The 26,335-nt window shown below is 44.1% G+C and overlaps 1 protein-coding gene across 1 annotated transcript in view; it reads left to right on the top strand.

Annotated features, from left to right (window-relative positions):
* Nucleotides 1-21,377, top strand: part of LOC138776560 (cathepsin L-like) — a 28,575-nt gene extending 7,198 nt beyond the window's left edge. Inside the window, exons 7-14 of the mRNA XM_069956140.1 lie at nt 839-984; nt 1,257-1,353; nt 3,896-3,976; nt 11,080-11,199; nt 11,566-11,630; nt 20,316-20,406; nt 20,493-20,551; nt 20,986-21,377. Of these exons, the coding sequence (XP_069812241.1) occupies nt 839-984; nt 1,257-1,353; nt 3,896-3,976; nt 11,080-11,199; nt 11,566-11,630; nt 20,316-20,406; nt 20,493-20,551; nt 20,986-21,060 (734 nt within the window). The 3' untranslated portion in view covers nt 21,061-21,377. The remainder of the gene's footprint in view (nt 1-838; nt 985-1,256; nt 1,354-3,895; nt 3,977-11,079; nt 11,200-11,565; nt 11,631-20,315; nt 20,407-20,492; nt 20,552-20,985) is intronic.
* The last annotated feature ends 4,958 nt before the right edge of the window (nt 21,378-26,335 follow it).

Here is a 26,335-nt window from a genome sequence, read left to right as displayed (position 1 = left end):
AGCCATTGACTTCAAGTCAGCACAGTGCCGTTCAATTCTATTATTTTTCATATATATATATATATATATATATATATATATATATAATTATGATCTCTTACAGACTTTGCAAAGAAAAAATAAAGTACCCCTTTATAGAACTGGTGGGGCTGTCAGTGGTCAGAGTATGTTAGCGTCCGTGATGTGACGGGACTAAAGCTGGGCTGTCACTGAACTGAACAGGCTATACAGTGCAGAGCTGATGAGTTACACAGTACAGTACTAAAAGACATATGGGGGTAGAAGAGGTTACTGATGCACTGGGTTTGCAAGGTACTCTATGAGCAGACGTGAAGGAAACAGCAAGGAAATGGTTACACTAAGCACTGAGCTGCTGCTATAAAGCTGAAACAATATGGCAGCACTGTGGACATATAGTAGTAGGTACTCTGATATTTGAATTAGTGACGGCTACTCTGAGCTTTATGGCTGGTTAAAGATGAGGGAAGCCTTGATTTACCTTTAAGCAGCAACATGCTAACTATCACATCTTGCTAGTGCACAGTCCAGGCGCTGCAAAGAGCACACCTCTGATTTCTGTAATTTATCCTGATCTGTCTGCTACTAAAGACAGATTTTCCCTGACAACAGTTAGTGGATTGCAGAGAAGTGAGACAACTAGTGGCTAAAACGTTAGAGGTTTTTTATAAGTAGTCATTTTTGGTTTAAAAAAAAAAAAAAAAAAAAAAGGTGATTTTTAGTTTTGTTAGGAATCACATGGAGGGAATGTTGTTTTATAGGTGATCATTTTAACTAACCACAGCTTACTCACATTCTTTACCTTGTCTGCAACTTTTAGAGGAAGAGTTCAGGAAGCTGTATCTGAATCCACTACTCTCCAGCCAGCCTCCTCGCCCTATGAAGATGGCTCTGGCCCCAGCGGAGCCTCCTCCTGCACAATGGGATTGGAGAGAACATGGAGCAGTAACTGAAGTTAAGAACCAGGTAGCGTCCAGTGTATACATTGCACCACACATAGATCGGACACACTTTCGCACACTTCCTAATTCCCTCCACAGTAGTCACATAACCTCTATTGTGCAAGGATTGTTTACAGGACTTTGCTTTGTCGGCAGCATTTTGCTGATTTTATCAGAATTTTTGCCTTGTCACTATGACTATTATAGCATGGAGGTTTTCTGAACATATAAACAATAGAAATGTATATATTTTTGTAGTGCATTTCCTATATAACTCTACGGCTTCTACCTGTACAGGGCATGTGTGGCTCATGTTGGGCATTTTCAGTCACTGGAAATATTGAGGGACAGTGGTTCTTGAAGAATGGGTCGCTCATCCCCCTCTCGGAGCAAGGTACGGTAGCTGGAAACCTGACTTTATTATACAGACCAGGGAATCTCACTGAGCTGGTTCATCATGTGACAGATTTAAAGGGAATCTGTCAGCACCTACACTGGGCCCAAGGTGCTGACAGTGTAGTGTAGGTGGCTGGCCCCTTGTGAGCATGGTACCTTTAGTGATTGAAAGTAGATTCTGGGCAGTCTTGAGTCTCGTATTGTAATCAAGAGTCAAAGAGGAGTAGTGGCTTGGCATTTGTGCCATGCTTTGACTCGCCTCACCACTACTTCTTCCTCCCTATTTTTCATGCATATTTACTGCTGGCCGGACTTCTGCTCGATGCTGTCACCATCACTGTGCGTTGATCTCCTCTGATCTCCTGTTCGTGCAGGTGCCGTAGGTCGGATGAGCAGCATACATGCCTTAGGTGTCCCAACTAAGGGCATTGGCTTCAGTCCCTCAGCGTGCGTCCGTTGCCAAGCAGAGTTTATTGATGATGTTGTTCCCTCCACTTACCAGCTCCCTGCAGTCTGCCCGGAATCCTGGAAAAGCGAAGCCAGGAAGGCGCGGCCTGGGAGATCAGAGGCACATGTGCGAACTGACAAGATGGCGCATGCAGTAGTGATGACAACATTGTGCAGGAGGCTGGGCAGCAGTGAATATGCATGAAAAAGAGGGATGTGGTGAGGCGTGGCAAAGCGCAGCATAAACCTTTGATTACAGTACGACCCAAGATTGCTCAGAATCTACTGCACGGACGGATTAACTGAAGGTATCATGCTAACAAGGGGCCAGCCACCTACACTACACCAGAAGCACCTCAGGTCCGGTCCGGGTGCTGACTAGTGATGCACGATGCACCGAAATATCTATACTACTATCGATATTTCGGGTATAAAAACGGTTCGGTACCAGGATTTCCTGGTATCGATACTTTATGTTAAGCTGCATAATAGAGCAGCTTAATATAAAGTATAGAGCAGAGAAAACGGGCAGCGGCTAGCTGAGCGCCGAACGTGTTCTCTGTGTGCCACCCCCGGCCCCCTGGTGTCCCCTCCTCCGCCCACGCGGTCTCCGCTCCCGGTGGCGGCAAATTCAAATAGCCGGCACATAGCGAGCGCTAGTGCTGGCTATTCAGGGTAAATGCCGCTGTCACAACTGACAGCAGCATTTAACCCTTCCCGAGCCGCTCCATATGCAGCACGAGTCTGCTGCATATGGAGCGGCCCCCACTGCTAATGACTGCGGCCCGCGAGCGTGTTCGGGCAGCAGTCATTTAACTATTCCATTCCCACCCGGCAGTTCCCCACCATCCAGCACCTGCCAGTTCCGCACCCGCCCCGAGCAGCATGGTCCCCCGCAGCCACCCGTGCAGCATGGTCCCCCGCACCTGCCCGATCCCCCACCACCACCCTTCCCACGGGTACAGTGACACAACAACTCGCAGCATACCTTCTTGTGGGGAGTTGTTGTGCACAAGGAGGTATGCTGGGAGTTGTTGTCAGGAGGCTGCTAACGCACTACAATTCCCAGCAGCATACCTCCTTGTGCACTACAACCCCCAGCATACCTTTGTGCATAAAGAGGTATGCTGGGGGTTGTTGTGCACAAGGAGGTATGCTGCTGGGAGTTTCAGTTTTGCATTAGCAGCCTCCTGATACAACAATTCACTGCATACCTTCTTGTGCACTACAACTTCCAGCATACCTCAGTGTCCACTACAACTCCCAGCATACCTTCTTATGGTGATTTGTAGTGCACAAGGAGGCATGCTGGGAGTTGTAGTGCACAAGAAGGTATGCTGAGAGTTGCAGTTGTGCAGCAGAAGCCTCCCGACACAACATCCCAGCATGCCTCCTTGGGCACTACAACTCCCAGCATATCTTCTTATGCACTACAACTCCCAGCATATCTTCTTATGCACTACAACTCCCAGCATATCTTATGCACTACAACTCCCAGCATACCTCCGTGTGCACTACAAATCCCCATAAGAAGGTATGATGGGAGTTGTAGTGCATAAGAAGGTATGATGGGAGTTGTAGTGCACAAGGAGGTATGCTGTTGTGCACAGGGAGTTATGCTGCAGGGTAGGGGGGAATTAAAAAGTGTTATTAAAAATTTTTAAAAATCACAATAAAAGGTTCTAATAATCCCTTTTGCTTTTTTTTAAAAAAAAAAAAAGTTATCAAAAATCACATAAATAAGTATATCGCTTATATTTGTATTGTTACTTATTTTTTTTAAAACTTTATTTAGTATCGAATTGGTATCGAGTATCGAAATAAGAAAGCTGGTATCGGTATCGAACTCAAAATTCTGGTATCCTGACAGATTCCCTTTCAGCAGTCCAGTCCCCCAAAATTAGCTGACAGGTTATCTATATTCTTGTATTAAGGGACATAACACATACACCATCCTCGGAAGCCTCAGTCCACGTGAATTTTTAGGACAACTCACATACCGTAATGAAAATCACAGTGTATAACTCTAGATCAGGAAATCTACAATGTTCCCATATCGATTGTAGCTTTTACCTGTGTGTCCTTTCTTTCAGAGTTGGTGGATTGTGACTTTGTGGATCAAGCCTGTGGCGGAGGACTCCCATCAAATGCATATGAAGCTATTGAGAAGCTGGGTAGGTTCTTATATCACACGCCTACAGGTGATGTCACAATAACTATTAAATTGAGAAGACATAAGGCCAATCTATGAAAAGGCTATCTGTCCTTATGCCGGACCAGTCTTTGGATCCTATTACACGGAATGATAATCTGCCAGATCAGTACGATAGTTCTTTGAAATAAAGGCAACGATTGGCCAATGACAGCAATTATTGGCTGATCGTGTCGTTTATTCCAGTCAAAAAATCATTGGCTGATGAATGTATAAAAATATAATAAAGTTTATACTTACCTGTCCACGCTCCCTGGTGTTCTTCTCCCTTCTGCCTTCTGCCTGTAGCCGCCAATAGAACTTTAGAACCGGTCTCTGGAGAGACGGGCCTCTCAGCAAATCACTGACCAAGACGGGTCAGTGTCACGCCAGTGATTGGCTGAGCAGCCTGTCACTTCATCAAGCGGCTGAGAGGTTACACTGGAGGCAGCATCGAGCGAGCAGAAGCAAGAAGAACACCAGTAGCGTGGACAGTATGTATAAAGTTAATTATTTTACACCTAAGGCAAGGACTGCACAGACATCGCTAACTACATATATACACATCCCTTGTTGCACAATTATCGAGCTGCTTAATAGACTCAGTAAACAACCACCGATCTAGCAGATCGGCGGCTTGTTTATCAGTGTAATATGGCCCTTTATCTTGAAGGAGTGGTCTATTGTCAAGACAGATTCTCTTTAACCCCTTCTCTGTGAAATTTTTATACAATGTATCAAACCTTTAAACACTTTAAATAGATTGACAGTAGGTGGCATGCATGAGTCGACCACAAAAATGGAAAAACTATTTGCTAGCTATGTGAAAATTCTCTTGATCACCAAGGATTACTGTAATTTAAATAGACTTATTGTACAGGTTCGGGTCTCAGTGCTGTCATAACCATCAATCTTTTTTATATAACAGGGAGAAGTCCAGGGCTGTGCGCAGGGCCGGTTTTAGACTAAATGTGGCCCTGGGCAAAGTTAAAGGTGGGGCCCCATATGCTGAAATATTGTAGCAATAATTTAAGGTCCCCATACATTTTACACTTTTGTTGGTGGTACCTGCTGCTCGTGGTGGGTTCGGCCATCAGTGTAAGGTGTATAGGGCTCTGTGGACAGTCTGACAGATGACATCAGTGGACACAAGGGGTCGGGCGTGATGGAAAATCAACATCCAACCTCTTTGTTCTCTGAGAGATAAGCCGCCATCAGATCTGTCTGGATAGAGCTTATCCCTCTTATAGAGAACACAGGAACACTCATCTGTGCAGAACATTCCTGTGTATGGGGAGGATGGGGCCAGATGGGAGAGATAATTGTCTTCTGAAGGACTGTTCAGCCAGCAGTTATTGGAAGTGTACGGCCACTTTAAGGGCCGTGTTACACGGCCTGATATTCCGGAGAAGTGAGCGCCAATCACTGACTAATAATGACTGTAGTCTTTATTACACAGAGCGATATCGTCCGGATTTGGACAATTTTCGCTCCGTGTATTAGGCCCTTACTCACATTGAGTTAGTTTAGAAGGTTACATGCCAGGACTGCCGCTACATGCCAGGACTGCCGCTACATGCCGGGACTGCCGCTACATGCCGGGACTGCCGCTACATGCCGGGACTGCAGCTACTGTACATGCCGGGACTGCCGCTACATGCCAGGACTGCCGCTACATGCCGGGACTGCCGCTATTGTACATGCTGGGACTGCCGCTATTGTACATGCTGGGACTGCCGCTATTGTACATGCCGGGACTGCAGCTACTGTACATGCCGGGACTGCCGCTACTGTACATGTCGGGACTGCCGCTACTGTACATGCCGGGACTGCCGATACATGCCAGGACTGCCGCTACATGCCGGGACTGCCGCTACTGTACATGCCAGGACTGCCGCTACTGTACATGCCGGGACTGCAGCTACTGTACATGTCGGAACTGCCGCTACTGTACATGCCGGGACTGCCGATACATGCCAGGACTGCAGCTACTATACATGCCAGGACTGCAGCTAGTGTTGTAAACACAAAAACTATTCATATGCTTTGTTTTAAAAAAATGTTTAAAAAACTATATCAGGGCCAAATATTACCTCCATACTGTTATTGAAGAAAACACACTATGTGTTTTCTTCCACTGCATAATGACACTATATACATACCAATATTAGCACCACACCATAACCGCTACATAATGACACTATACACTCTATATACAGACCAATATTACCGCCATAGAGTGACCACCACATAATGACTCTATATATGCACTATATACTGACCAATATTATGTGGTGGTCAGTCTATGGCAGTAATATTGGTCTGTACAGTGTGTATATAGAGTCATTATGTGGTGGTCACTGTATGGCAGTAATATTAGTCTGTATATAGAGTCATTATGTGGTGGTCACTCTATGGCAGTAATATTAGTCTGTATATAGTGTCATTATGTGGTGGTCACTCTATGGCAGTAATATTGGTCTGTATATAGAGTCATTATGTGGTGGTCACTCTATGGCAGTAATATTGGTCTGTATATAGAGTCATTATGTGGTGGTCACTCTATAGCGGTAATATTGGTCTGTATAGTGTGTATATAGAGTCATTATGTGGTGGTAACTCTATGGCATTAATGACTATATACAGACTAATATTACCCCCATACAGTGACCGCCACATAATGACTCTATATACAGACTAATATTACCCCCATACAGTGACCGCCACATAATGACTATATACACACTATATACAGACCAATATTAGCACCATAGAGTGACCACCGCATAATGACACTATATACAGACCAATAATAGCACCACACCATAACCGCCACATAATGGCACTATACACTCTATATACAGACCAATATTACTGCCATAGAGTGACCACCACATAATGACTCTATATACACACTATATACAGACCAATATTACTGCCATAGATTGACCACCACATAATGACTCTATATACAGACCAATATTACCGCCATAGTGTGACCACCACATAATGACTCCATATATGCACTATATACTGACCAATATGAGGTCAGTCTATGGCAGTAATATTGGTCTGTATAGTGTATATAGTATCATTATGTGGTGGTAACTTTATGGCATTAATGACTCTATATACAGACTAATATTACCCCCATAGAGTGACCACCACCTAAGGATTTAATATCACCTTATTTTTTTCTCAATAATATACACCGTATTACCTTAGTGACATCATCATACACTATACATAGGAGCTGCAGCCAATCACTGATCACCTGCAGCAATTACATAGGACGGATGAGGCCAGAGAATGGCTGCAGCTCCTATATACAGTCTATTCACTTCTACACTTCTGCTGGACAGGGGAGTCAGCAGTGCTCATATATATATATATATATATATATATATATATATATATATATATATATATATATATACACACACACACACACACACTAACACATCTATGAAAACACAAACACATTATACAGATCCAACCCATCCAGCCCACACACTATACACAGGACATGTAACACACACTACATTCATCCCTCATACACCTACATTCATACACATTACACACTACATATACAGTATACTTACTACCTCTAGAAGCATGCTGGGAGTAGTGGTGCATCCACACATGTCCATGCAGCAGCAGCAGGCTGGGATCCTCACACTGCAGCCTGCAGCCCTCTCCTCCATGTCCCGACTGCTGTAATATTACACCATGTGACACAGGGGAGGTCACATGGTGTAGTGAAGCTGGAGGGAGAGGGGGGGGAGCAGCACACCGAAGCAGAGCGTCCTGTAGCCTCTGTGTGACCCCTGATATCTGTAGCCAGGGATCATTCACAGACGCTGCAGGACGCTCCCAGTGTGCTCCTGCCCCTGACACATTATGTAATTGCCGTAGGGGGCCCCCGGGGGATGGGGGCCCTAGGCAAGTGCCCTGTTTGCCCCCCCCTAACGCCGGCCATGGCTGTGCGCTTCACCCACCCAGCTTGCTGCTCAATCTGATTCACGCTCTTTAGATTCTTTAGATCCCTGCAATGAGACAGATGGGGCAGCAAACCTAGGAGTGAAGTGCCCTGTAGGGTGCTTCTACCACCTCTGTTGTATAGAGATTGGTGGGTGTCCCAGCACTGAGACCCTGATCAATCAAAACTTTTAAAATGTGTGACTTGTGTAAAGTTTATATAAATAACAGTAATGCTTAAATTTTTATCAGAAAGTCCAACAAGATAACCCATTACACTTAACCTAGCAGCCTGGGTGAGATGTCCTTCCCCTCAGCACTGTACCAGCCACATGCTTCCTCATTATATTTATACATTATACAATCCCCAGTCACACTACATCAGGCATGTCCAAAGTCCGGCCGGAGGGCCATTTGCGGCCCGCGTTCCGAACTTTTACGGCCCCCCAGGTATCCAGCTTGCTATTATCTGCCTGTGTTATAAAGCATATAGCATGTAGCATGTAAAATGGTCGGCCCTCGCACATGTTCACTTCATCAAATTTGGCACTCTTCGAAAAAAGTTTGGACATGCCTGCACTACATGGACCCGGCTCATTCCGGCCTGGTATTCGGTATTCTGCTGTCACATTGGGAGCACGAGTTCTGTATACTATTCATCTCAGATTTCCATTGCTTTTGACCAGTGCTATGCTGCGCTCACCTCTTTTTGCAGATATGTAGAGCGGCATGCAGAGGAAATGTTCGAATATTTTCTGTACCACACATAGCTGTATAAGCCCTTTTTTTATAATACAATCACAGCATTGTGTCTTCTTTACAGTTTAAAGTGTCACTGTCGTTTACATTTTTTTTTGCAGAAATCAATAGTACAGGCGATTTTAAGAAACGTTGTAATTGGGTTTATTAGTTGAAACATTTATTTTTATAAAGAAGAAGAAGTTTGAAGCTCTCCCCCCCCCTGTCTTCATGGTTCTCTATGGAGAGGGGAGGGGTGGAGGGAGATGAGGCACCAAAACAAGACAACAAACAGTTAATTTACAGCTGCATCACCGGGCTATCTCCTCTGATGTCAGCACTGACCTCTCTGACCTCTGAATACCCACTGTGTAAACCTTTGTTCTCTGATCTCTGCTGCTGACTAATCTCCCTCCTCTCCCCTCCCCTCTCGATAGGTTACACAGGGCTCGACTGATGTAAAAGAGTCGAGATTTCCTGATAATGAGCAGTGAATGAGAGAAGGGGGGAACCTGGGGAAAGTCTTTATGAATATAAATAATGTCATATTTGCCTAATCAACCCAATTACAAAGTTTCTATTACTATTGATTTCTAAAAAAAAAATACATAAAAATACGACCATGACACTTTAAGGGGTTAAAGGGAATCTGTCAATACTCCTGATCTGTTACTTTTAGTAAATCCTTGCATCCGGATCCGGTACGGATGGGTGACAGGTTCTCTTTAACCAACACCCTTTACAGTATTATACTTAAAGGGGTACTCCAACTTTTAACACTTATCTCCTTTCTACAGCATAGTGGATGTGTCTAATTGCAGTCTCAAGAATGGGGACATGAGTCTTGGAGTCCTATTAGAGGGGCCAATGGGGGCCTGATGAATACTCTATGTGCCGATCTGGTAGATTGCAGTAGTTTACTGGGCGTATTACATGGCCTGATAATCGTTTAGCAAGGGCTGCACGGAAATCGTTGCCGATGTCTTTGCAGCCCTTGCTTAAAGGGGTAGTTCAGCGCTAAACAATTATTCACAAAATAACACACATTACAAAGTTATACAACTTTGTAATGTATGTTATGTATGTGAATGGCCCCCTTCCCTGCGTCCTTCCCTGCGTTTCCCCCCACCCACGCCACCCCCGGAAGTGTGATGCACTATACTCACCTGATTCGTGTCGACCCCCGTCCGCCATCTTGTGACAATGATGTCATCTTCGGGCGGGCGGCCGAACCGCTCCGACCGCCCCTAGTGCCGCCCCCCCTTTGCCGCGTCATAACTGTGCTCAGCCGCTGAGCAGCCGATGACGCAGCAGAGGGGGCCGGCACGAGGGACGAATGGAGTGGTTCGGCCGCCCGAAGATGACATCATTGTCACAAGATGGCGGACCGGGGTCGACACGAATCAGGTGAGTATAGTGCATCACACTTCCGGGGGTGGCGTGGGTGGGGGGAAACGCAGGGAAGGGGGCCATTCACATACATAACATACATTACAAAGTTGTATAACTTTGTAATGTGTGTTATTTTGTGAATAATTGTTAAGCGCCGAACTACCCCTTTAGGCTGGGTTCACACTACGTATATTTCAGTCAGTATTGTGGTCCTCATATTGCAACCAAAACCAGGAGTGGATTAAAAACACAGAAAGGCTCTGTCCACACAATGGTGAAATTGAGTGGATGGCCGCCATTTAATGGCAAATATTTGCTGTTATTTTAGAATAACGGCTGTTATATTGAAATAATGGCCGTTATTTGCTGTTATATGGCGGCCATCCACTCAGTTTCAACATTGTGTGAACAGAGCCTTTCTGTGTTTTTAATCCACTCCTGGTTTTGGTTGCAATATGAGGACCACAATACTGACTGAAATATACGTAATGTGAACCCAGCCTTAAACCGTATACATTACCTATCTACACTCCGGGGCTCTTCCTGCGGTCTGCTTCTTCCCGAGTCCTGCGCACTGCAGCTTCAGAGCGGCCTTTGAAGCCCGCAGCGTGCGGAACCTGGGAAGAAGCGGACCGCAGAAGGAGCCCTGGAGCGTGGATAGATAATGTATACTGTTTGCAGAATCGTCAGCCACCGGCCGCGCATCGCTTTTACACGCAGCGACGGCTGATAATTTTAGGTTTTGGCCTAAAGAAACGATCAGCCAATGATCGTTCTCTCTATTACAGTGAGCGATAATTGGCCGAATCAGGCCGATTATCGCTCTGTGTAATAGGGCCCTTAGCTTATAATGGAGTGGCAAGTTTGGGGCGAGAGGTCTTTGTTCTTGAGATTACCGGGGTATTCCGACATTTGGTTCCATCTCTATATTCCATGGCATTCTAATTTGTGTCCGTTATATTTGTGTCCGTTTTCTAGGAGGACTTGAGTCAGAACAGGATTACAGCTACCTGGGCCACAAGGATCGCTGCAGTTTCACCACCAACAAAGTCTCCGCTTTTATCAACAGCTCTGTGGAGATTCCAAAAGATGAGACACGTACGTTGATGGCGCCTCATGTCCTGGGTGAAATAAGAGAAATAAAGGGTCTCTTTAATACCATGTGCTCTGAAAGTGGGTGCTGGGTGATCAGAAGGCTTTGCCTTTGGCTCTGATTCTTTACATTTCCTGTAACGTTATTTGCCAGTACTTACACCTTAAAGGGGTTATCCAGCGCTACAAAAACATGGCCACTTTCCCCCCCTACTGTTGTCTCCAGTTCAGGTGCGGTTTGCAATTAAGCTCCATTTACTTCAATGGAACTGAGTTTCAAAACCCCACCCAATCTGGAGACAACAATAGGGGGAAAGTGGCCATGTTTTTGTAGCGCTGGGTAACCCCTTTAATGACTTCATTTCTTTTCAGAGATTGCAGCCTGGTTGGCGCAGAATGGACCAATATCCATAGCTCTTAATGCTTTTGCAATGCAGGTGAGACGCTCTAACTGCTTTAAATGGTCACTGTTATTTCAAACCACTTCCCTCCATGTGATAGCCTGTGTCTATGTGAGTCCTGTTATATTTGTAAGTCACTTCCTTTACCAAAATTGACTCCTTACCTCAGGAATACAGCTCTGAAGGTTTGGCCACTAGGTGTCTCCCTTCCCTGCATCCAGTGCTTGTTGTTAGAGGAAATGTGTCTCTAGTAACAGCCTAGGTAAGATGGAGCACAGGAAGTTGAGGGTGGGGCTTACCATGTGCTCTGTGTAAGAAGCCAAAATAGATTTACATTAGGCAAATGATTATTGTGTGTAATGCTACACAGAAGCTATTTTTTTTTACACAAGTGACCCCACCCACTGTGGTATACTTGTACCATCCAGATTCCACTGTATATCTAGAACACTGGAAGTCACATAAAAACGGGTACTCCAGAGAAAAATAATTGTTTTCAAATCAACTGGTGTCAGTTATACAGATTTGTAAATGACTTCCAGATCAGTTGCTGTATGTCCTGCAGGAAGTGGCATATTCTTTCCAGTCTGACACAGTGCTCTCTGCTGCCACCTCTGTCCATGTCAGGAACTGTCCAGAGCAGGAGAGGTTTTCTGTAGGGATTGGCTGCTGCTCTGTACAGTTCCTGACATGGACAGAGGTGGCAGCAGAGAGCACTGTGTCAGACTGGAAAGAATACACCACTTCCTGCAGGACATACAGCAGCTGATAAGTACTGGAAGACTGGAGAATTTAAATATTTTAAAAGAAGGAAATTACAAATCTCTGGCACTTTCTGGCATCAGTTGATTTAAAAGATTTTTTTTTTTTGCTGAACTACCCCTTTAAGGACCTTTTATGTGGGATGATTATCGTGCAAAAAATCGTTAAATCATTTTAAATTAAGCAATAATGTTCTGGTTTAAATGCAGCAATAATCAAAGGACAAATTTGTTTGTATGCAATTGGGGGAGATTTATCAAACATGGTGTAAAGTGAAACTGGCTCAGTTGCCCCTAGCAACCAATCAGATTCCACTTTTCATTCCTCACAGACTCTTTGGAAAATGAAAGGTGGAATCTGATTGGTTGCTAGGGGCAACTGGGCCAGTTTCACTTTACACTATGTTTGATAAATCGCCCCCATTGATCGTATCTTTTGAGCTGACTTCAAAATCATTGTTGATTGTTTTCAAGTCTTTCAGTGTTAACAATCATCACTCACAGTATATAGATATGAACGCTATTACGATCATTTAAGATATATATACGAATGTAATTACGATCATATTAACGACCTTTCTCAGCGATTTATCCCCTTGTCTGAACACCTGTTGTTTAAAAAAAATCATCACTTGTCGTTCACTAAGCAAGCACTTAATTGATTTATCTGTATGTGTGAAAGGACCCTTACTTACTTTTGCTATACAAACTGCACAGACCACATAACCCATCCCCCAGCCTGAACTAGTACGGGCTTTCAGAGTGCGGCATCACACAAGTCACATTTTCTTCTTCAGGAATGTGGAGCACCACTTATAAATGTTCCAGCGCTGTATATTTATACCTATTATAATTTTCTTAGAATTAATCCTAACAATGGGTTAATAGGAGGCCATAGAGTGATCTGATTAATGTGATTGTATGGAGGGCAGTACTTGTACATAAACCATATGGAGACACAGTAAATCAGTAGCACATGAGAACAAAAGAAATGCTGCAATATATCTTATTAGAGAAAATACTTCTTATTCTACTTATCAGGCCCACATTCCCCTTAGAAACTAAGATAGACTGACTCAGTTGCCCCTAGCAACCAATCAGATTTCACCTTTCATTTTCCAAAGAGTCTGTGAGGAATGAAAAGTGGAATCATAAAGACATGGAGGGGGAGTTTGGTGATCCAATCCCATTCAACACCTATGGGATGAACTAGAATAGAGTTTGTGAGCCTGGACTCTCCCCAACATCACTGTCTGGCTTCAAAAAAACTTGGGCAACTGTTCCCAAAGAGTCTCATAAAAAATCTTCCCAGAAGATTGGGAAGCTGTTGCACCTGCAAAGTTAAGGTTAACTCTGTATTAAATGCGTAAAGGAGAAGTTTGGCGAACATTTTTATTAACCTCTTAAGGACATAGGACGTACCGGTACGTCCTATGTCCTCACTTGCACTTCAAAGCGGGGCCGCGCGGCGGCCCCGCTTTGAAGTGCCGCGATACCGGGTGCCGCGTGTAGCCCGGGACCGCCGCTATTAGCGGGCACGGTCTGATCGCCGTGCCCGCTAATTAGCTAATCGGAGGCAGCTGTCAAAGTTGACAGCTGCCTCCGATTACCGGAGGCAACGTTTCCCTGGTGTCTAGTGGGGGAGATCGCTCCTCCGGGACCTTGTCCCGGAGGAGCGATCTCCGTTACTGATGCCGGCCGGGGACGCGTCCAAGATGGCGCCGTCCTCGGCTCGGCACTCGTTTACTTCCGGCTGCAGCAGCCGAAAGCAAACGAGTGCCGATCTCATGGATCTCTGCAGCATATCTATGCTGCAGAGATCTCAATGAGAGATCCAAGTGTATATACTAGAAGTCCCCCATGGGGGCTTCTAGTATATGTGTAAAAAAAAAAAAAAAAGTGTTGTTAATAGTAAAAAGCCCCCTCCCCTAATAAAAGTCTGAATCACCCCCCTTTTCCCAGGTTTTAAATAAAAGTAAACAAATAAATAAATAAATAAACATGTTTGCTATCGCCGCGTGCGTAATCGCCCGAACTATTAATTAATCACATTCCTGATCTCGTACGGTAAACGGCGTCAGCGCAAAAAAATCCCAAAGTGCAAAATTGCGCATTTTTGGTCGCATCAAATCCAGAAAAAATGTAATAAAAAGCGATCAAAAAGACGTATATGGGCAATCAAGGTACCGATAGAAAGATCAAATCATGGCGCAAAAAATGACACCTCGCACAGCCCCATAGACCAAAGGATAAAAGCGCTATAAGCCTGGGAATGGAGCGATTTTAAGGAACGTATATTGGTTAACAACGGTTTGAATTTTTTACAGGCCATCAGATACAATATAAGTTATACATGTTATATATCGTTTTAATCGTAACGACTTGAGGAACATGCATAACAAGTCAGTTTTACCCCAGGGTGAATGGCGTAAAAACACATTTCCCCCAAATAAAAGAAATGCGTTTTTTTTTTCAATTTCACCACACTTCGAATTTTTTTCTGGTTTCGCAGTGTACTTTATGCAAAAATTCAGCCTGTAATTGCAAAGTACAATTAGTGACGCAAAAAATAAGGGGTCATGGGGGTTTCTAGGTGGAAAAATGCAAGTGCTATGACCTTTTAAACACAAGGAGGAAAAACCGAAAACGTAAAAACGAAAATGGGCCATGTCCTTAAAGGGTTAAAGTATTGTATTACCCCCCCAAAAGTTATACAAATCACCAATATACACTTATTACGGGAAATGCTTATAAAGTGTTTTTTTTTTCCCTGCACTTACTACTGCATCAAGGCTTCACTACTGGATAGCATGGTGATGTCACTTCCTGGATATAATGGTGATGTCACTTCCTGCATAACATGGTGATGTCATTTCCTGCATAACATGGTGATGTCATTTCCTGCATAACATGGTGATGTCACTTCCTGGATAACATGGTGATGTCACTTCCTGGATAACATGGGGATGTCATTTCCTGGATAACATGGGGATGTCACTTCCTGGATAACATGGTGATGTCACTTCCTGGATAACATGTGATGTCACTTCCTGAATAAAATCGTGATGTCTCGACCCGACTCCCAGAGCTGTGCGGGCTGTGGCTGCTGGAGAGGATGATGGCAGGGGGATGCTCAGTGTCCCTCCAGTGCCCTGTGTCCCTCAGTGTCCCCCTGCCATCATCTCCAGCAGCCACAGCCCGCACAGCCCTGGGAGTTGGGTCGTGACATCACCATTTTATCCAGGAAGTGAAATCACCATTTTTATCCCGGAAGTGAAGCCTTGATGCAGTAGTAAGTGCAGGAAAACACTTTTTGTAAGCATTTCCTGTAATAAGTGTATATTGGGGATTTGTATAACTTTTGGGGGGGCAATACAATACTTTAATAGAAATTTTTACCAGACTTCTCCTTTAAGGATTTAGAATGGGATATCTTGAAAACACCCGTGGGTGTCCCAGTTCTTATGTCAATATTGTGTAGTAGAGTCCTGTTCATCTCATCCTCATGCAGGATAATCTCTCTCACACTGATATGACTGTTTAGTAATCTTGTGAATCAACTGCACCTCTTCCCTCTCTTTCATTATTACTCATGGTATCACTAGGTGAGTGTCTGGCCTTTTAATGGTTATGCTGTTATACTATTAGAAAGCCTTCTAGAGTCTCTGACATCTCTTCTGGGGTCCGGATCGCCTCTCCTCCACATGTATTGATTGTTCTCGTCTTCTGCAGATTTTGGAATAAATTGTTCATGTCTATTTATATTAAATACGTCATATGCATACTAATACAATCGCCTCCAAGGTGTCTTTTCTCTCAAACCCAACTTCTCCAACTATTTTTTCTAAGAAAGATCATCCATCTCATGTATCACTTCAGTTTCTTTTTTAAATCAAGTAATTTTTTTATTATTAAGATCTGTACAATACAGTATATGAGTATATGAGTAACACAGTCATACAGAAGATTCTTAATGACACAATGACAAGAGGTTACATGCAGGTAGCATTCAGGAAGGTACAGTTCCTAACTTTTTTCTATTTTATTCATTAAACGGGGACCATTCATATGTAGTCAACAGCAAATACCGGAGGTAGAAGAAAAGGAAGTTCTTCTACTAACAGTTTCATGGTCCCATAGTAACATAAAAACCACAAAAAGAAGAATACCAGAAACTAAACCTCGTGCCATACCTCTCAGATTGCGTAATACCTCCTGCCGTCTCCAAGTGCATTATATCTAACTACATTATCATCCAGTCAGGTTATCGGGATAGCTATAGTGTCCCCACCAACGCCTGCATAGGGCTTCTACAGAGTTGCAAGAGGGAGCGTGATGGTAGTCCCGGTGTATCCACCCACTTACCCCAAATTGCTTCAAATTTGCGAGGGCAACCCCGTTTTAGATACACCCCCCTTTCCAGGCGTATCACCACATTCATCTTATTTATATACTCTGTGATAGTGGGGGCCTGAGTTTGGATCCATTTGGCAGCTATAGTCTTCCTGGCCTGGTACAGTAGTCGCTGTACTCCCAACACCGTATAGTCATCCAGGTTAAGGTGATCTAATAGTCCCAGAATACACTGTTTGGGGTGCACAGCAGTATCCAGCCCGAACACCTTTTTAATGAGAGCCAGCACCTCCCTCCAAAAGGACTCAAGTTCCCGGCATGACCAAAACATGTGGAGAACGTGGGCTTCGTCCTCCCCACATCGTGGGCATCTAGAATCCGTTCTGAATCCGATTTTTTTCAGCACCAGAGGGGTACGGTACACTCTGTGTATCAAGAGCAGCTGTGACATGCGCTGTGGTTCACAAAGAGAGAGCAGAGGCGTTAATCACTTCAGTTTCTTAGCCTGTCTGGCTCCATTATATGCTCTTACTACATTGAAGACGGGGCCTTACCAGTGATATATAGAGGGGCATGATATCTTATATGGGTTATCTGGGTAACAAACACAATATTCTAAATAATCCCCCTTCCCACTGTCACCCTATGTCTAATATACATGTATAACCTATCTTGCACCCTTTCCATGTTTTTTTTCTCATTGTTATCCCCTCTGGATATGTAAAATCCTCTACTCTGGGTCCACTCTGACCACGCTCAGCTCCCTCTCCCCCCCCCCTCCCTTTGTAGTCACAGGACATGTGATCTCCTCTCTGGGGGCTGGGTTAGCTGTCTATTGACTTGGTAACACGACCCGCAGGAGGCGTTATCTGCATCATCTCTATGCACCTGTGCTGCTTCCATAGAATTACATGTGTCCCTGAGCCTAGGTTTCTGTAATGTGAAAAGTTATAGTTCTATCTCTTCTTGCTGTCAGTGAATGCAGGCATATGTACCTGTCTTTGTGTCACAGCTCTGTGTATTGTAAGTGTTATGGATGTTCTTAGAGTCTGAATGAAAACATTCTAGTTCCATCCAAAGTTAGCAAGCAGAGATCTAAACCTACACTACACCCCCTGGCAAATAAGTACATAGCTACACCATGCGCACATCAGCTGTGCTACATCATCAGCTAGTATAGAATACATATTGGGGTGTTGTGATGCAAAATCTGTCATAAAAACAGCCCTGTCTTCACTGTGCAATAGTAATGACAGCAGTGGGCAGGAAAGAAAGCTAAGGGGGCAAGTACGCAAACAGACCATTTAGGGAGATGCATGATGGGAAATGTAGTTTCCTATCTTGGATATAGATCGTCTTTTAGAAAAACTTTTAATTCAGTAATGGCAGCAGCTAGAAAGACAGGAGACGGCTCAAAATACTCAGGGGGACTTGGTGAGTAAGACCAGCTAGCATTTCATATTTTCGCTCCTAGGTGAATAATCCCTTTAAACTTTTATGCATCTTAAAAATGGAGTGTGCAGGTGACCAGTATACCGCAGTCTTCCTATTACTCCAGTATCCCCAGTTATATTCTCTGTAATGAATATGCAGCCATACTATCCCTGCAGCCTAGGTGCGTTCCTCTACAGTCACATTACATTTATCATCTATCCGCAGCTTGTCAGGCCGTCACTGTAATAGTTCACCATCAAGCGCAGTGTCTTATATAGTTTTATGGCATCAGCAAAAACTGACACTTCACTTATTTCCCATCTCATCTACAAGGTCATAAATAAAAAAAGATTTAACAGAATTGGGGATAATAGCGAAGCTTAGATTTTTATTAATGTTTTTATGACTTCTGGGATGGGGGAGGGGGGCAGATCACTGTTTTCAGCTCCCAGGAGTCTAAGAGGGCTAACTTCATTACATTTTTCTATTTCCTATTGATCGCCTTGTAATCAGGTATATGCAGTTTAGGCACTTTAACCCTTCAAATTTAAGTGCTCTTTATAGAAGGATATGTCGTCAATGTTGTATCCTAGATCACAGCACCTACTGCCTGTCCATCAGTAACTCACTAGTTTATAATACATTAAGGGCGATAGAAGGTAGCGGTGGTCTGCTGCAGCTGCTCCTATTACACGGGGCAACAGCAGCATATCGCTGCTATCGGGATCGTTGTCTTTCAACATGTTGAAAGACAACGATCAGCCAACAACGTGCATGTCGGTTGATCGTTGTCCTCTATTTACAATAAACAATTATCGGCTGTAACGCTTTGTTACGCTTCGTGTAATAAGGGCTTTAGGTAAATCTGGTGGGGTGCATGGGGGCGGGGATTTATTTAAAGAAACTCTGTACCCACAATATTGGACCTTCGGATAGCTGCTTTTAATCCAAAATCTTTTCTGGAATCCATTTGGCAGGTGATGCAGTTATTGTTTCAAAAAACAACTTTTAAACTTGCAGCCCTGTGTCAAATTGGCGTGGCCTAAAGTGTCCATGCCCTAGGCCTGCACCGTCACTCTGTCCTCTTCTCCACTCTCTTCATCATTAGGAACATCCCTGGGCAGGATTTCTCCTAATCGCCACTTGTCTGAACACTGCACATATGTGGTGGATTGTTAAGGAACCTGTGTAGTGTTCAAACAAGTGGTGATTAGGAGAAATCCTGCCCAGAGATATTCCTAATGATGAAGAGGGTGGGGAGGAAGGACAGAGAGGCGTCGCAAGCCTAGGGCACAGACACTCTAGGCAACGCCAATTTTACCAATTTTTAGGACAATAACTGCATCACCTGCTGAACGGACCCAGGACAGATCTGACGGTACAAGCAGTTTTGGGGAGCAGATTGTGGGTACAGAGTCGCTTTAATCTTGATAAATCCCTTCCTTTCTTCTTTCTTTCCTTTCTTCCTCCCATCCTTCCTTTTTTCCCCTTCCCTTCTTTTGCCTTTCCTCCCCTTATCATTGCTTTCCTTTCTTCCTTTTCCTTCCCTCCTCTTATCTTTCATCTCCTTAGACCTTCCTTTTCTTTTTCTCCCTTATTTGTCCTTCCTCCCCTTTCTTCTTTACTTGTCACACCTTTACTTCCACCGGTCCATTTCTTACCTTTCCTCCCCTTCCCATATCGTTCCTTTTTTTGCCCCCCCCCCTTCTTTGGTTCCCTTTCTTTATATTTTCTTTCCTTCTACTCTTCCTTCCATTCCCTTTTCTTCATCCCTACCCTTTCTTCTCCTTCCTTCCCTTCCTCCTTTCCTTTCCTCCCTTTATTTCCTTCCCTCCCCTCCTATTTCTTTCCTTGGTTAGACGTTTAGCTATAACAAAGTGACACTGTACACATACTGCTGTGTGGGCAGAAAAGGGCCACCTGCTCCATCTAGTCCGCCCCTATATAATTTATCTCATAATAGATATGTTTATCCCTGGCATGTATACCATCCACATCTGCTGGGAGCGTGTTCCAAGCATCTACTACTCCTTCAGTAATATTTTCTGATGTTGCTCCTGATCTTTCCCCCAATAACCTCAGATTAAGCTTCCCCCATCCAGTATATAAGCGTTCCCTGCCACCCCTGAATGACTACAAGTCCAATTACTTACATTTCTTTTCTTTCCTTCAGTTTTACCGTAAAGGGATCTCTCACCCATTCCGCATCCTGTGTAACCCTTGGATGATCGACCACGCTGTTCTCTTAGTCGGCTACGGAGTTCGTAAGTTGTCATTTAGGACTTTTCGTCAGATAACAATGTATTGGTTTTTTTTTTTCTATTACATTCCATGTTTCTGTGTTCTGTAGGTAACGGGAAGCCTTTCTGGGCTATCAAGAACAGCTGGGGAAAAGACTGGGGAGAGGAGGTAAACCAGATATTCGTCATTGTTCCAAACACAATGGGGGGCATTTACTATCACTGCGCCACTGGCATACTCTAGGGAGAAGGCGTAGATTTGCCCCTTCTCCCTGGCATACGCCTGCCATATCCCCAGCTCACCTAATGGGCGGCAGAGGGGGCGTGGCAAGGCAGGGAAGAGGTGTGGTCTCCTGATTTATCATTTTTGCAGGTGTAAATCATGGGGGAGCAGGTGTAGTATTGCTGTGCTGAGGGCTGAACGGGTTTACTAAGAGGTGCACGTCGGGCGGGAAAAAGGGGACAGGCTTTTATTTTAGAGTGGCGTACTTGTACACTGGTCCTCTTAAGTGTCCCCAATGTGTACAGCTAGTGGAAATTGCCTTTATACATGCAGATTGTGCTTCTGCCTTTTAACCTGTTAATAATTTCTCCCTTTTCCAGGGTTATTATTACTTATATCGGGGCACCGGAGCCTGTGGGATGAACACCATGTGCAGCTCTGCAGTCATAGATTAGAGAACCTTCTAGAAGAAGTCCTCCGCTTCCAGCAAACATGGTCGTGTGATGGTTGGGGGAGCACTGTGCTGAGAGTCTCTATCACCTAGTATCCATGGCCGTATGTGATGTTAGTGATGTGTATTCCTCTCCTCACAGAAGGCCGGTCACTTATTCTTAGCTATTAATCAGTTTTAATGAAAGGAGATCTTAATACTTGGATAACACTGGATGAAATGAACTAATATATTTTACGATTCACTTTTAATATTTTAGCATTGAGACTAAGCATAGAGGTACCATGAGGGAGATTTATCAAACATGGTGTAAAGTGAAACTGGCTCAGTCGCCCCTAGCAACCAATCAGATTCCACTTTTCATTCCTCACAGACTCTTTGGAAAATGAGAGGTGGAATCTGATTGGTTGCTAGGGGCAACTGAGCCAGTTTCACTTTACACCATGTTTACACCAACTCTCCCCCTATGTGTGCACACTAACATTTTACCTCACATTAAGTTATTATAACTATATGAATGCATATACCATAAATTTGTATATGTGACCACCACCAGGCTTGAACATTGTTCCTATGGCACAGTAAAGTAGGCCGCCATATGCATCAGCACTGTGAAAACTTTGTTCATACATGCAATAAATACTTGCAGATATGTGTGCAAGTGACAAAAATGATCACTACAAATATATGCTAGAACTGTCCACATGTATTATGCACACATGGCTGAATATCCGCCAGGTGTAAAGTTGGTTATGTAAGTTATGTAAAAATCCAAGCTTTGCATAGGCTAAAAACAAGCACTAGAACAGGGCTAGAGCATGTGTGTGTTTTCAATTGGATGGGGCCAACACCTTTTCCAACTGCTTAACTGGTAACTAAAGGATTGGGCATGTTGAATTCCAGTTGCCTGATCCTTATCCCCCCAGATGAGGCCACCATATACATTAGATCAAAATTGTTAGGTATTGTGTATGGCCAGCGTTAGTACCGTATTTTTCACTTTATAAGACGCACCTTACTATCAGTCGCACTCCTGGTTTACACAACTAAAAAAAACAGGGAGGAAAAAAAATATTTCATGCTAATTAAACTTTCCTGGTGGTCTTAGACGGTGAAGGGGTTAATGCAGTGAAGGGGTCAGAGTTTATTCAAATGACAGGGCCACTTTAACACTCTGTATCATGGTACATTAAACCCACACATACACAGCTCTGGTGCACTCACAATGCACAACCAGCTCTGCTGCATCATACACACACAGCTCTGATATGTCAAAACACACACAGCTCTGCTACATAAACATACCCACAGACACAGTGCTACTAAATCAATATACAGACATGCACACCTTTGCTACATGACCATATACAAACAGCTCTGCTACATACATATAGACACACACAATGAGCTCTGCTACATACATATAGACACACACAATGAGCTCTGCTACATAAATATACCCACAGACACATACAGAGAATACAAAGAACATCAAATCGAGAAACCTCTCTATTACACTACTCCATCAGTGACTATAGCCCTAGTCATGTATAGTGTATCACGTCCGTTCCACTAGAACACGACGTGCGCTGTAACCCCAGTCAGGAGCTAAGTGTAATTATAGGCGGAGGAGACTCGCTCGTTTTTCATCCATCGATTTAACACGTTTTGCCCATTTTCTACCGCATTGAATCCCAGGCAGCAGGCTACAGCCGCACCGAGCGCTCCGGCTCCGGCCATTATAGCTTTTTGCAGGTGCCAACACTAATTCATTACAGCTTATTATTCATTAACACAGATCAGAACCGCACAGAAATTCCCAACTGGTCCAATTATAAATTACATCCATGGGCAGCGAGGCATGGAGGAGACATTGTAGCCTCTTACTACAACAAATAACCATTATACAGAACAAGATTGTGCAGGGAGAGCACAAAGACCGCCAACTGCACTTCTCTCATCTTTTTAACCATTCGAGTACTTTATATTGTTTTTATGCTTCTTTTTTTCATTTGAAAAGGATTCGATCAAAGTTGACTAATCCTCAGGTCTGGTAAATTGGTGGTTGGCTGGTGTTAAAGAGGTCTCGGGGTAAAGATTTCGTGATGACCCAGCCACAGGATAGGGAGAGAAGAGCACAGCTTCTTCCCACTATCGTTAAGAAATGTGAACACCCATTAACTGATCAACTTTTGATATGGGAAAAGTATTTTTTAAAGTGACAGTAACTTTACTTTACCTTTTAGAATTACGTGTACTATCCACCTAAAACTTGTCTCACCATTGTTTGTTTTGTGAGTCTGAAACGTTTTCTCCTAAAGTGGTCAGGTCCTTTAAACATTGTGAAGCTGTTGTGATGACTAAATATAACTACCCGTGTTATATATTCTTATATAATACCGCTATGCATTATGGGAATTAACTAAAATCACTGCACAAAACGGGTTGGACTATTGTATGTTATAAGCTATCGCCTTTGTATACCTCAATATTTAAGTGATTTTTAATTGATACTTTTACTTTAAGACGTGTGGTCTTCAGTTATTATAGTAAATGGTCTGTCCTCTGCTTCACTTCTGCTTACATTACAGTAAATATGGTTGCAGCTTGGTCTCGGTCGTGTCATTGAACAGGGAAGATGAAATAATGCTCCTAAAGGGGGGTTATGAGACTTCTGTATAAGGTGTTGACTTCTAAGAGGATCTACCAACGGTATTACACCTTTTACCTAAGATAAGGATTTTCTAAATGTGACCCGAATACTCTGCAGTTTGACATTAGAACGCTTCCTGCTCATTCTGTAGACAGAGAGGAAAGCACACACAAGGCAGTTTGCAGGGCAGAAACTTTTTAATAAAAGCCTATAAGAAGGCAGTTTCTACATCAACGTAGAAGGGGATTTGTCACAGAATGCTGCAAAGATATTTTACACCAATAGTCCTGTTGTGGCTTCACACAAATTTAGCTCCCCCTCTTCTTTTATTAAAGTGTAACTATCATTATAACTTTCAAAATCTAAATCAACAGTAGATGTGATATAAAGCAAGTTTGCCATATACATTCATTATTTTTTGTTGTTATCATGCTGTAAAACAAAGCTGTACTTACCAGAAATCCAGGTCCAGTCTCGTGCAGGCAGATTTTCTGACTTGCGCTGGTTGAAAAAAACAGACTAATCACAGGAATTCCGGCCAGTACAGAGAGTCACGGCTCAATGTGTCCATCAATCACATCTCTCTGGGAGTGCTCAGATGGCCTGGGATACACAGGACTTCCTGTTTTCAGACTGTTTCCTGTTTTTCTTGAGAAAACAGGAAGTGCCGTGTTCTCTATGATAACTAAAATAAATAATGAATGTATATGGCAAACTTGCTTTGTATCACATCTACTGTTGATTTAGATTTTGAAAGTTATAATGATAGTGACACTTAAAAGGAAACTATTGTGCTGCTTGAACGACAAGCCATTGAGGTGGTCACTGGTGGCTTCTGCCTTTCCCTGGCTTTGATTGATAGATCTCTCCCTATAGCCAATATCAATAACTTGTAATTCAGGCAGCATGAAAGTGTTGACAGAATTTATTTAAAGAAGAAGTAAGGGGGGGGGGGAGATTAAAAAGAGACTATATACTCACCTGTCCCCATACCCCAGCTGCGCCGCATTACCGGGCTCCTGTACCCCATCGGGTGTCCACCCAGTTTCCAGGTATGTCACAAGTGGGTGGGATTTAGCCCGCTCAGCCAATCAGTGACTACAGCAGTGTCCTGCCCCTGTCACTGACTGGCTCAGTGGGGAAGCCGCCAACTGGCTCATGACAAAGCCGGGGGAGCTAAAAAGACAGCCAGTTAGGATCCAGGAGCAAGATGCGGCTCTGCATGGGCACCAGGACAGGTGAATAAAACTTTTTTTAATGTTCCCCCAGCCCGGAGTAATATTTTTTGCTCACGCCTGATTCCTGTTAAACACTTCACATGTCATCCAAAGTAGAGATGAGGCAACTCACGGTAACTTCGCACCCAACCCAACATGATCGTTCAGCCGTTAACCCCGCTGCGTAGAAAAGATGGTTGCAGGCCTTGGAGACCTATGGTGGAATTCAATAGCCGATCGATCCGGTTTGGTTTTGACGAACTTGCTGTCTGCTCCATCATCTCTCATCTTGTCAATAGTTACTGATCACACCGGGTCTCAAATCTGACTTTTGCTTCATTACAGTCTATGGAGTGAATAGTCGGATGTTCTGCCAACCTGCCATGTACTACCCCCGCCTCTATCTCTGTATTTGTCTTCAGACACATAAGGCAGCAGAACCGCAACTCTACATAACTAAATGCTCACCTTTTGCAAACACTTCATTTCCTATCATACCAAGCTTGTCTCTCCAGGCATGATGGGAATGGTAGTTTGCATCAGCCATATTTATTAGACATATACCTACACAAGACAGACTTTCTAACTTCCGCGTCCGGCGCCTGAAGTAAAGTCGTGTGTGCTAGCTGCCTACGCTCCCGTCACTAGCCAGAGGTGAAATAATACCCGCACAAACAGGACACCGCTGAACGGCACCAGACTTTCCTCGGGTCGTGAGCGGTAACCCATGGACCGCTTTGTACAGCAAATGAGACCCAGAGTCAGAGCAAGTCGCTGGTAAGGGGCAGCAAAGAGGCAACCCACATGGGGCCCAAGATGGCGCGACTCCAGAAATGGATCCCCAGCCCGTTCAGGTCCAGCCTTACAGAGGGAGAGGAGGACAGAAGACACCATTACGCGGTCAACTACAAAAAGCTAGCAACAGGCGGTGGTGAAGCAACTCTTACCAGAAATACAGGACACACGCTGACCGCGACTATCTCCTCCTCCCTGAAGCAAACTACAGGCCGAGGTGAGCAAACATGTGAGGCTAGCGGGGAAGCAGAGTCCCGAGTTAACGGTCCTGGGAGGAGCAAATGGAATCGGCAGAGACCGATTACCGAGAACTCCTTGCTGACAACCGCAAGCTATGGGATAAAGTTCAGGACCTGGGATGATCGCTCCAAGCAAAATAATTAGAGATTTGTTGGCGTACCAGAGGACTGTGACGCAGGGGATACTACCAAGCTTTGTGCGTCCATTATACCTTCGTCCTTTGCATAGCACACAAATGCAAGGTTGGAGAGAGCGCATAGGTTGGGACCCGACATGAGAGGTCAGCACAGGAGACGTCCAGAGCATCGTACACGACCACGCCAAGTGCGCTACATGGACTACTCTGATCGTATGGAAATATAAGAGCGTTTCGC

This window comes from Dendropsophus ebraccatus, unplaced genomic scaffold, assembly GCF_027789765.1.
Source record: "Dendropsophus ebraccatus isolate aDenEbr1 unplaced genomic scaffold, aDenEbr1.pat pat_scaffold_432_ctg1, whole genome shotgun sequence".
Classification (NCBI taxonomy): Eukaryota; Metazoa; Chordata; class Amphibia; order Anura; family Hylidae; genus Dendropsophus; species Dendropsophus ebraccatus.
The sequence above is the reverse complement of the archived record's forward strand: the minus strand, read 5'-3'. Positions and strand labels throughout refer to the sequence as shown.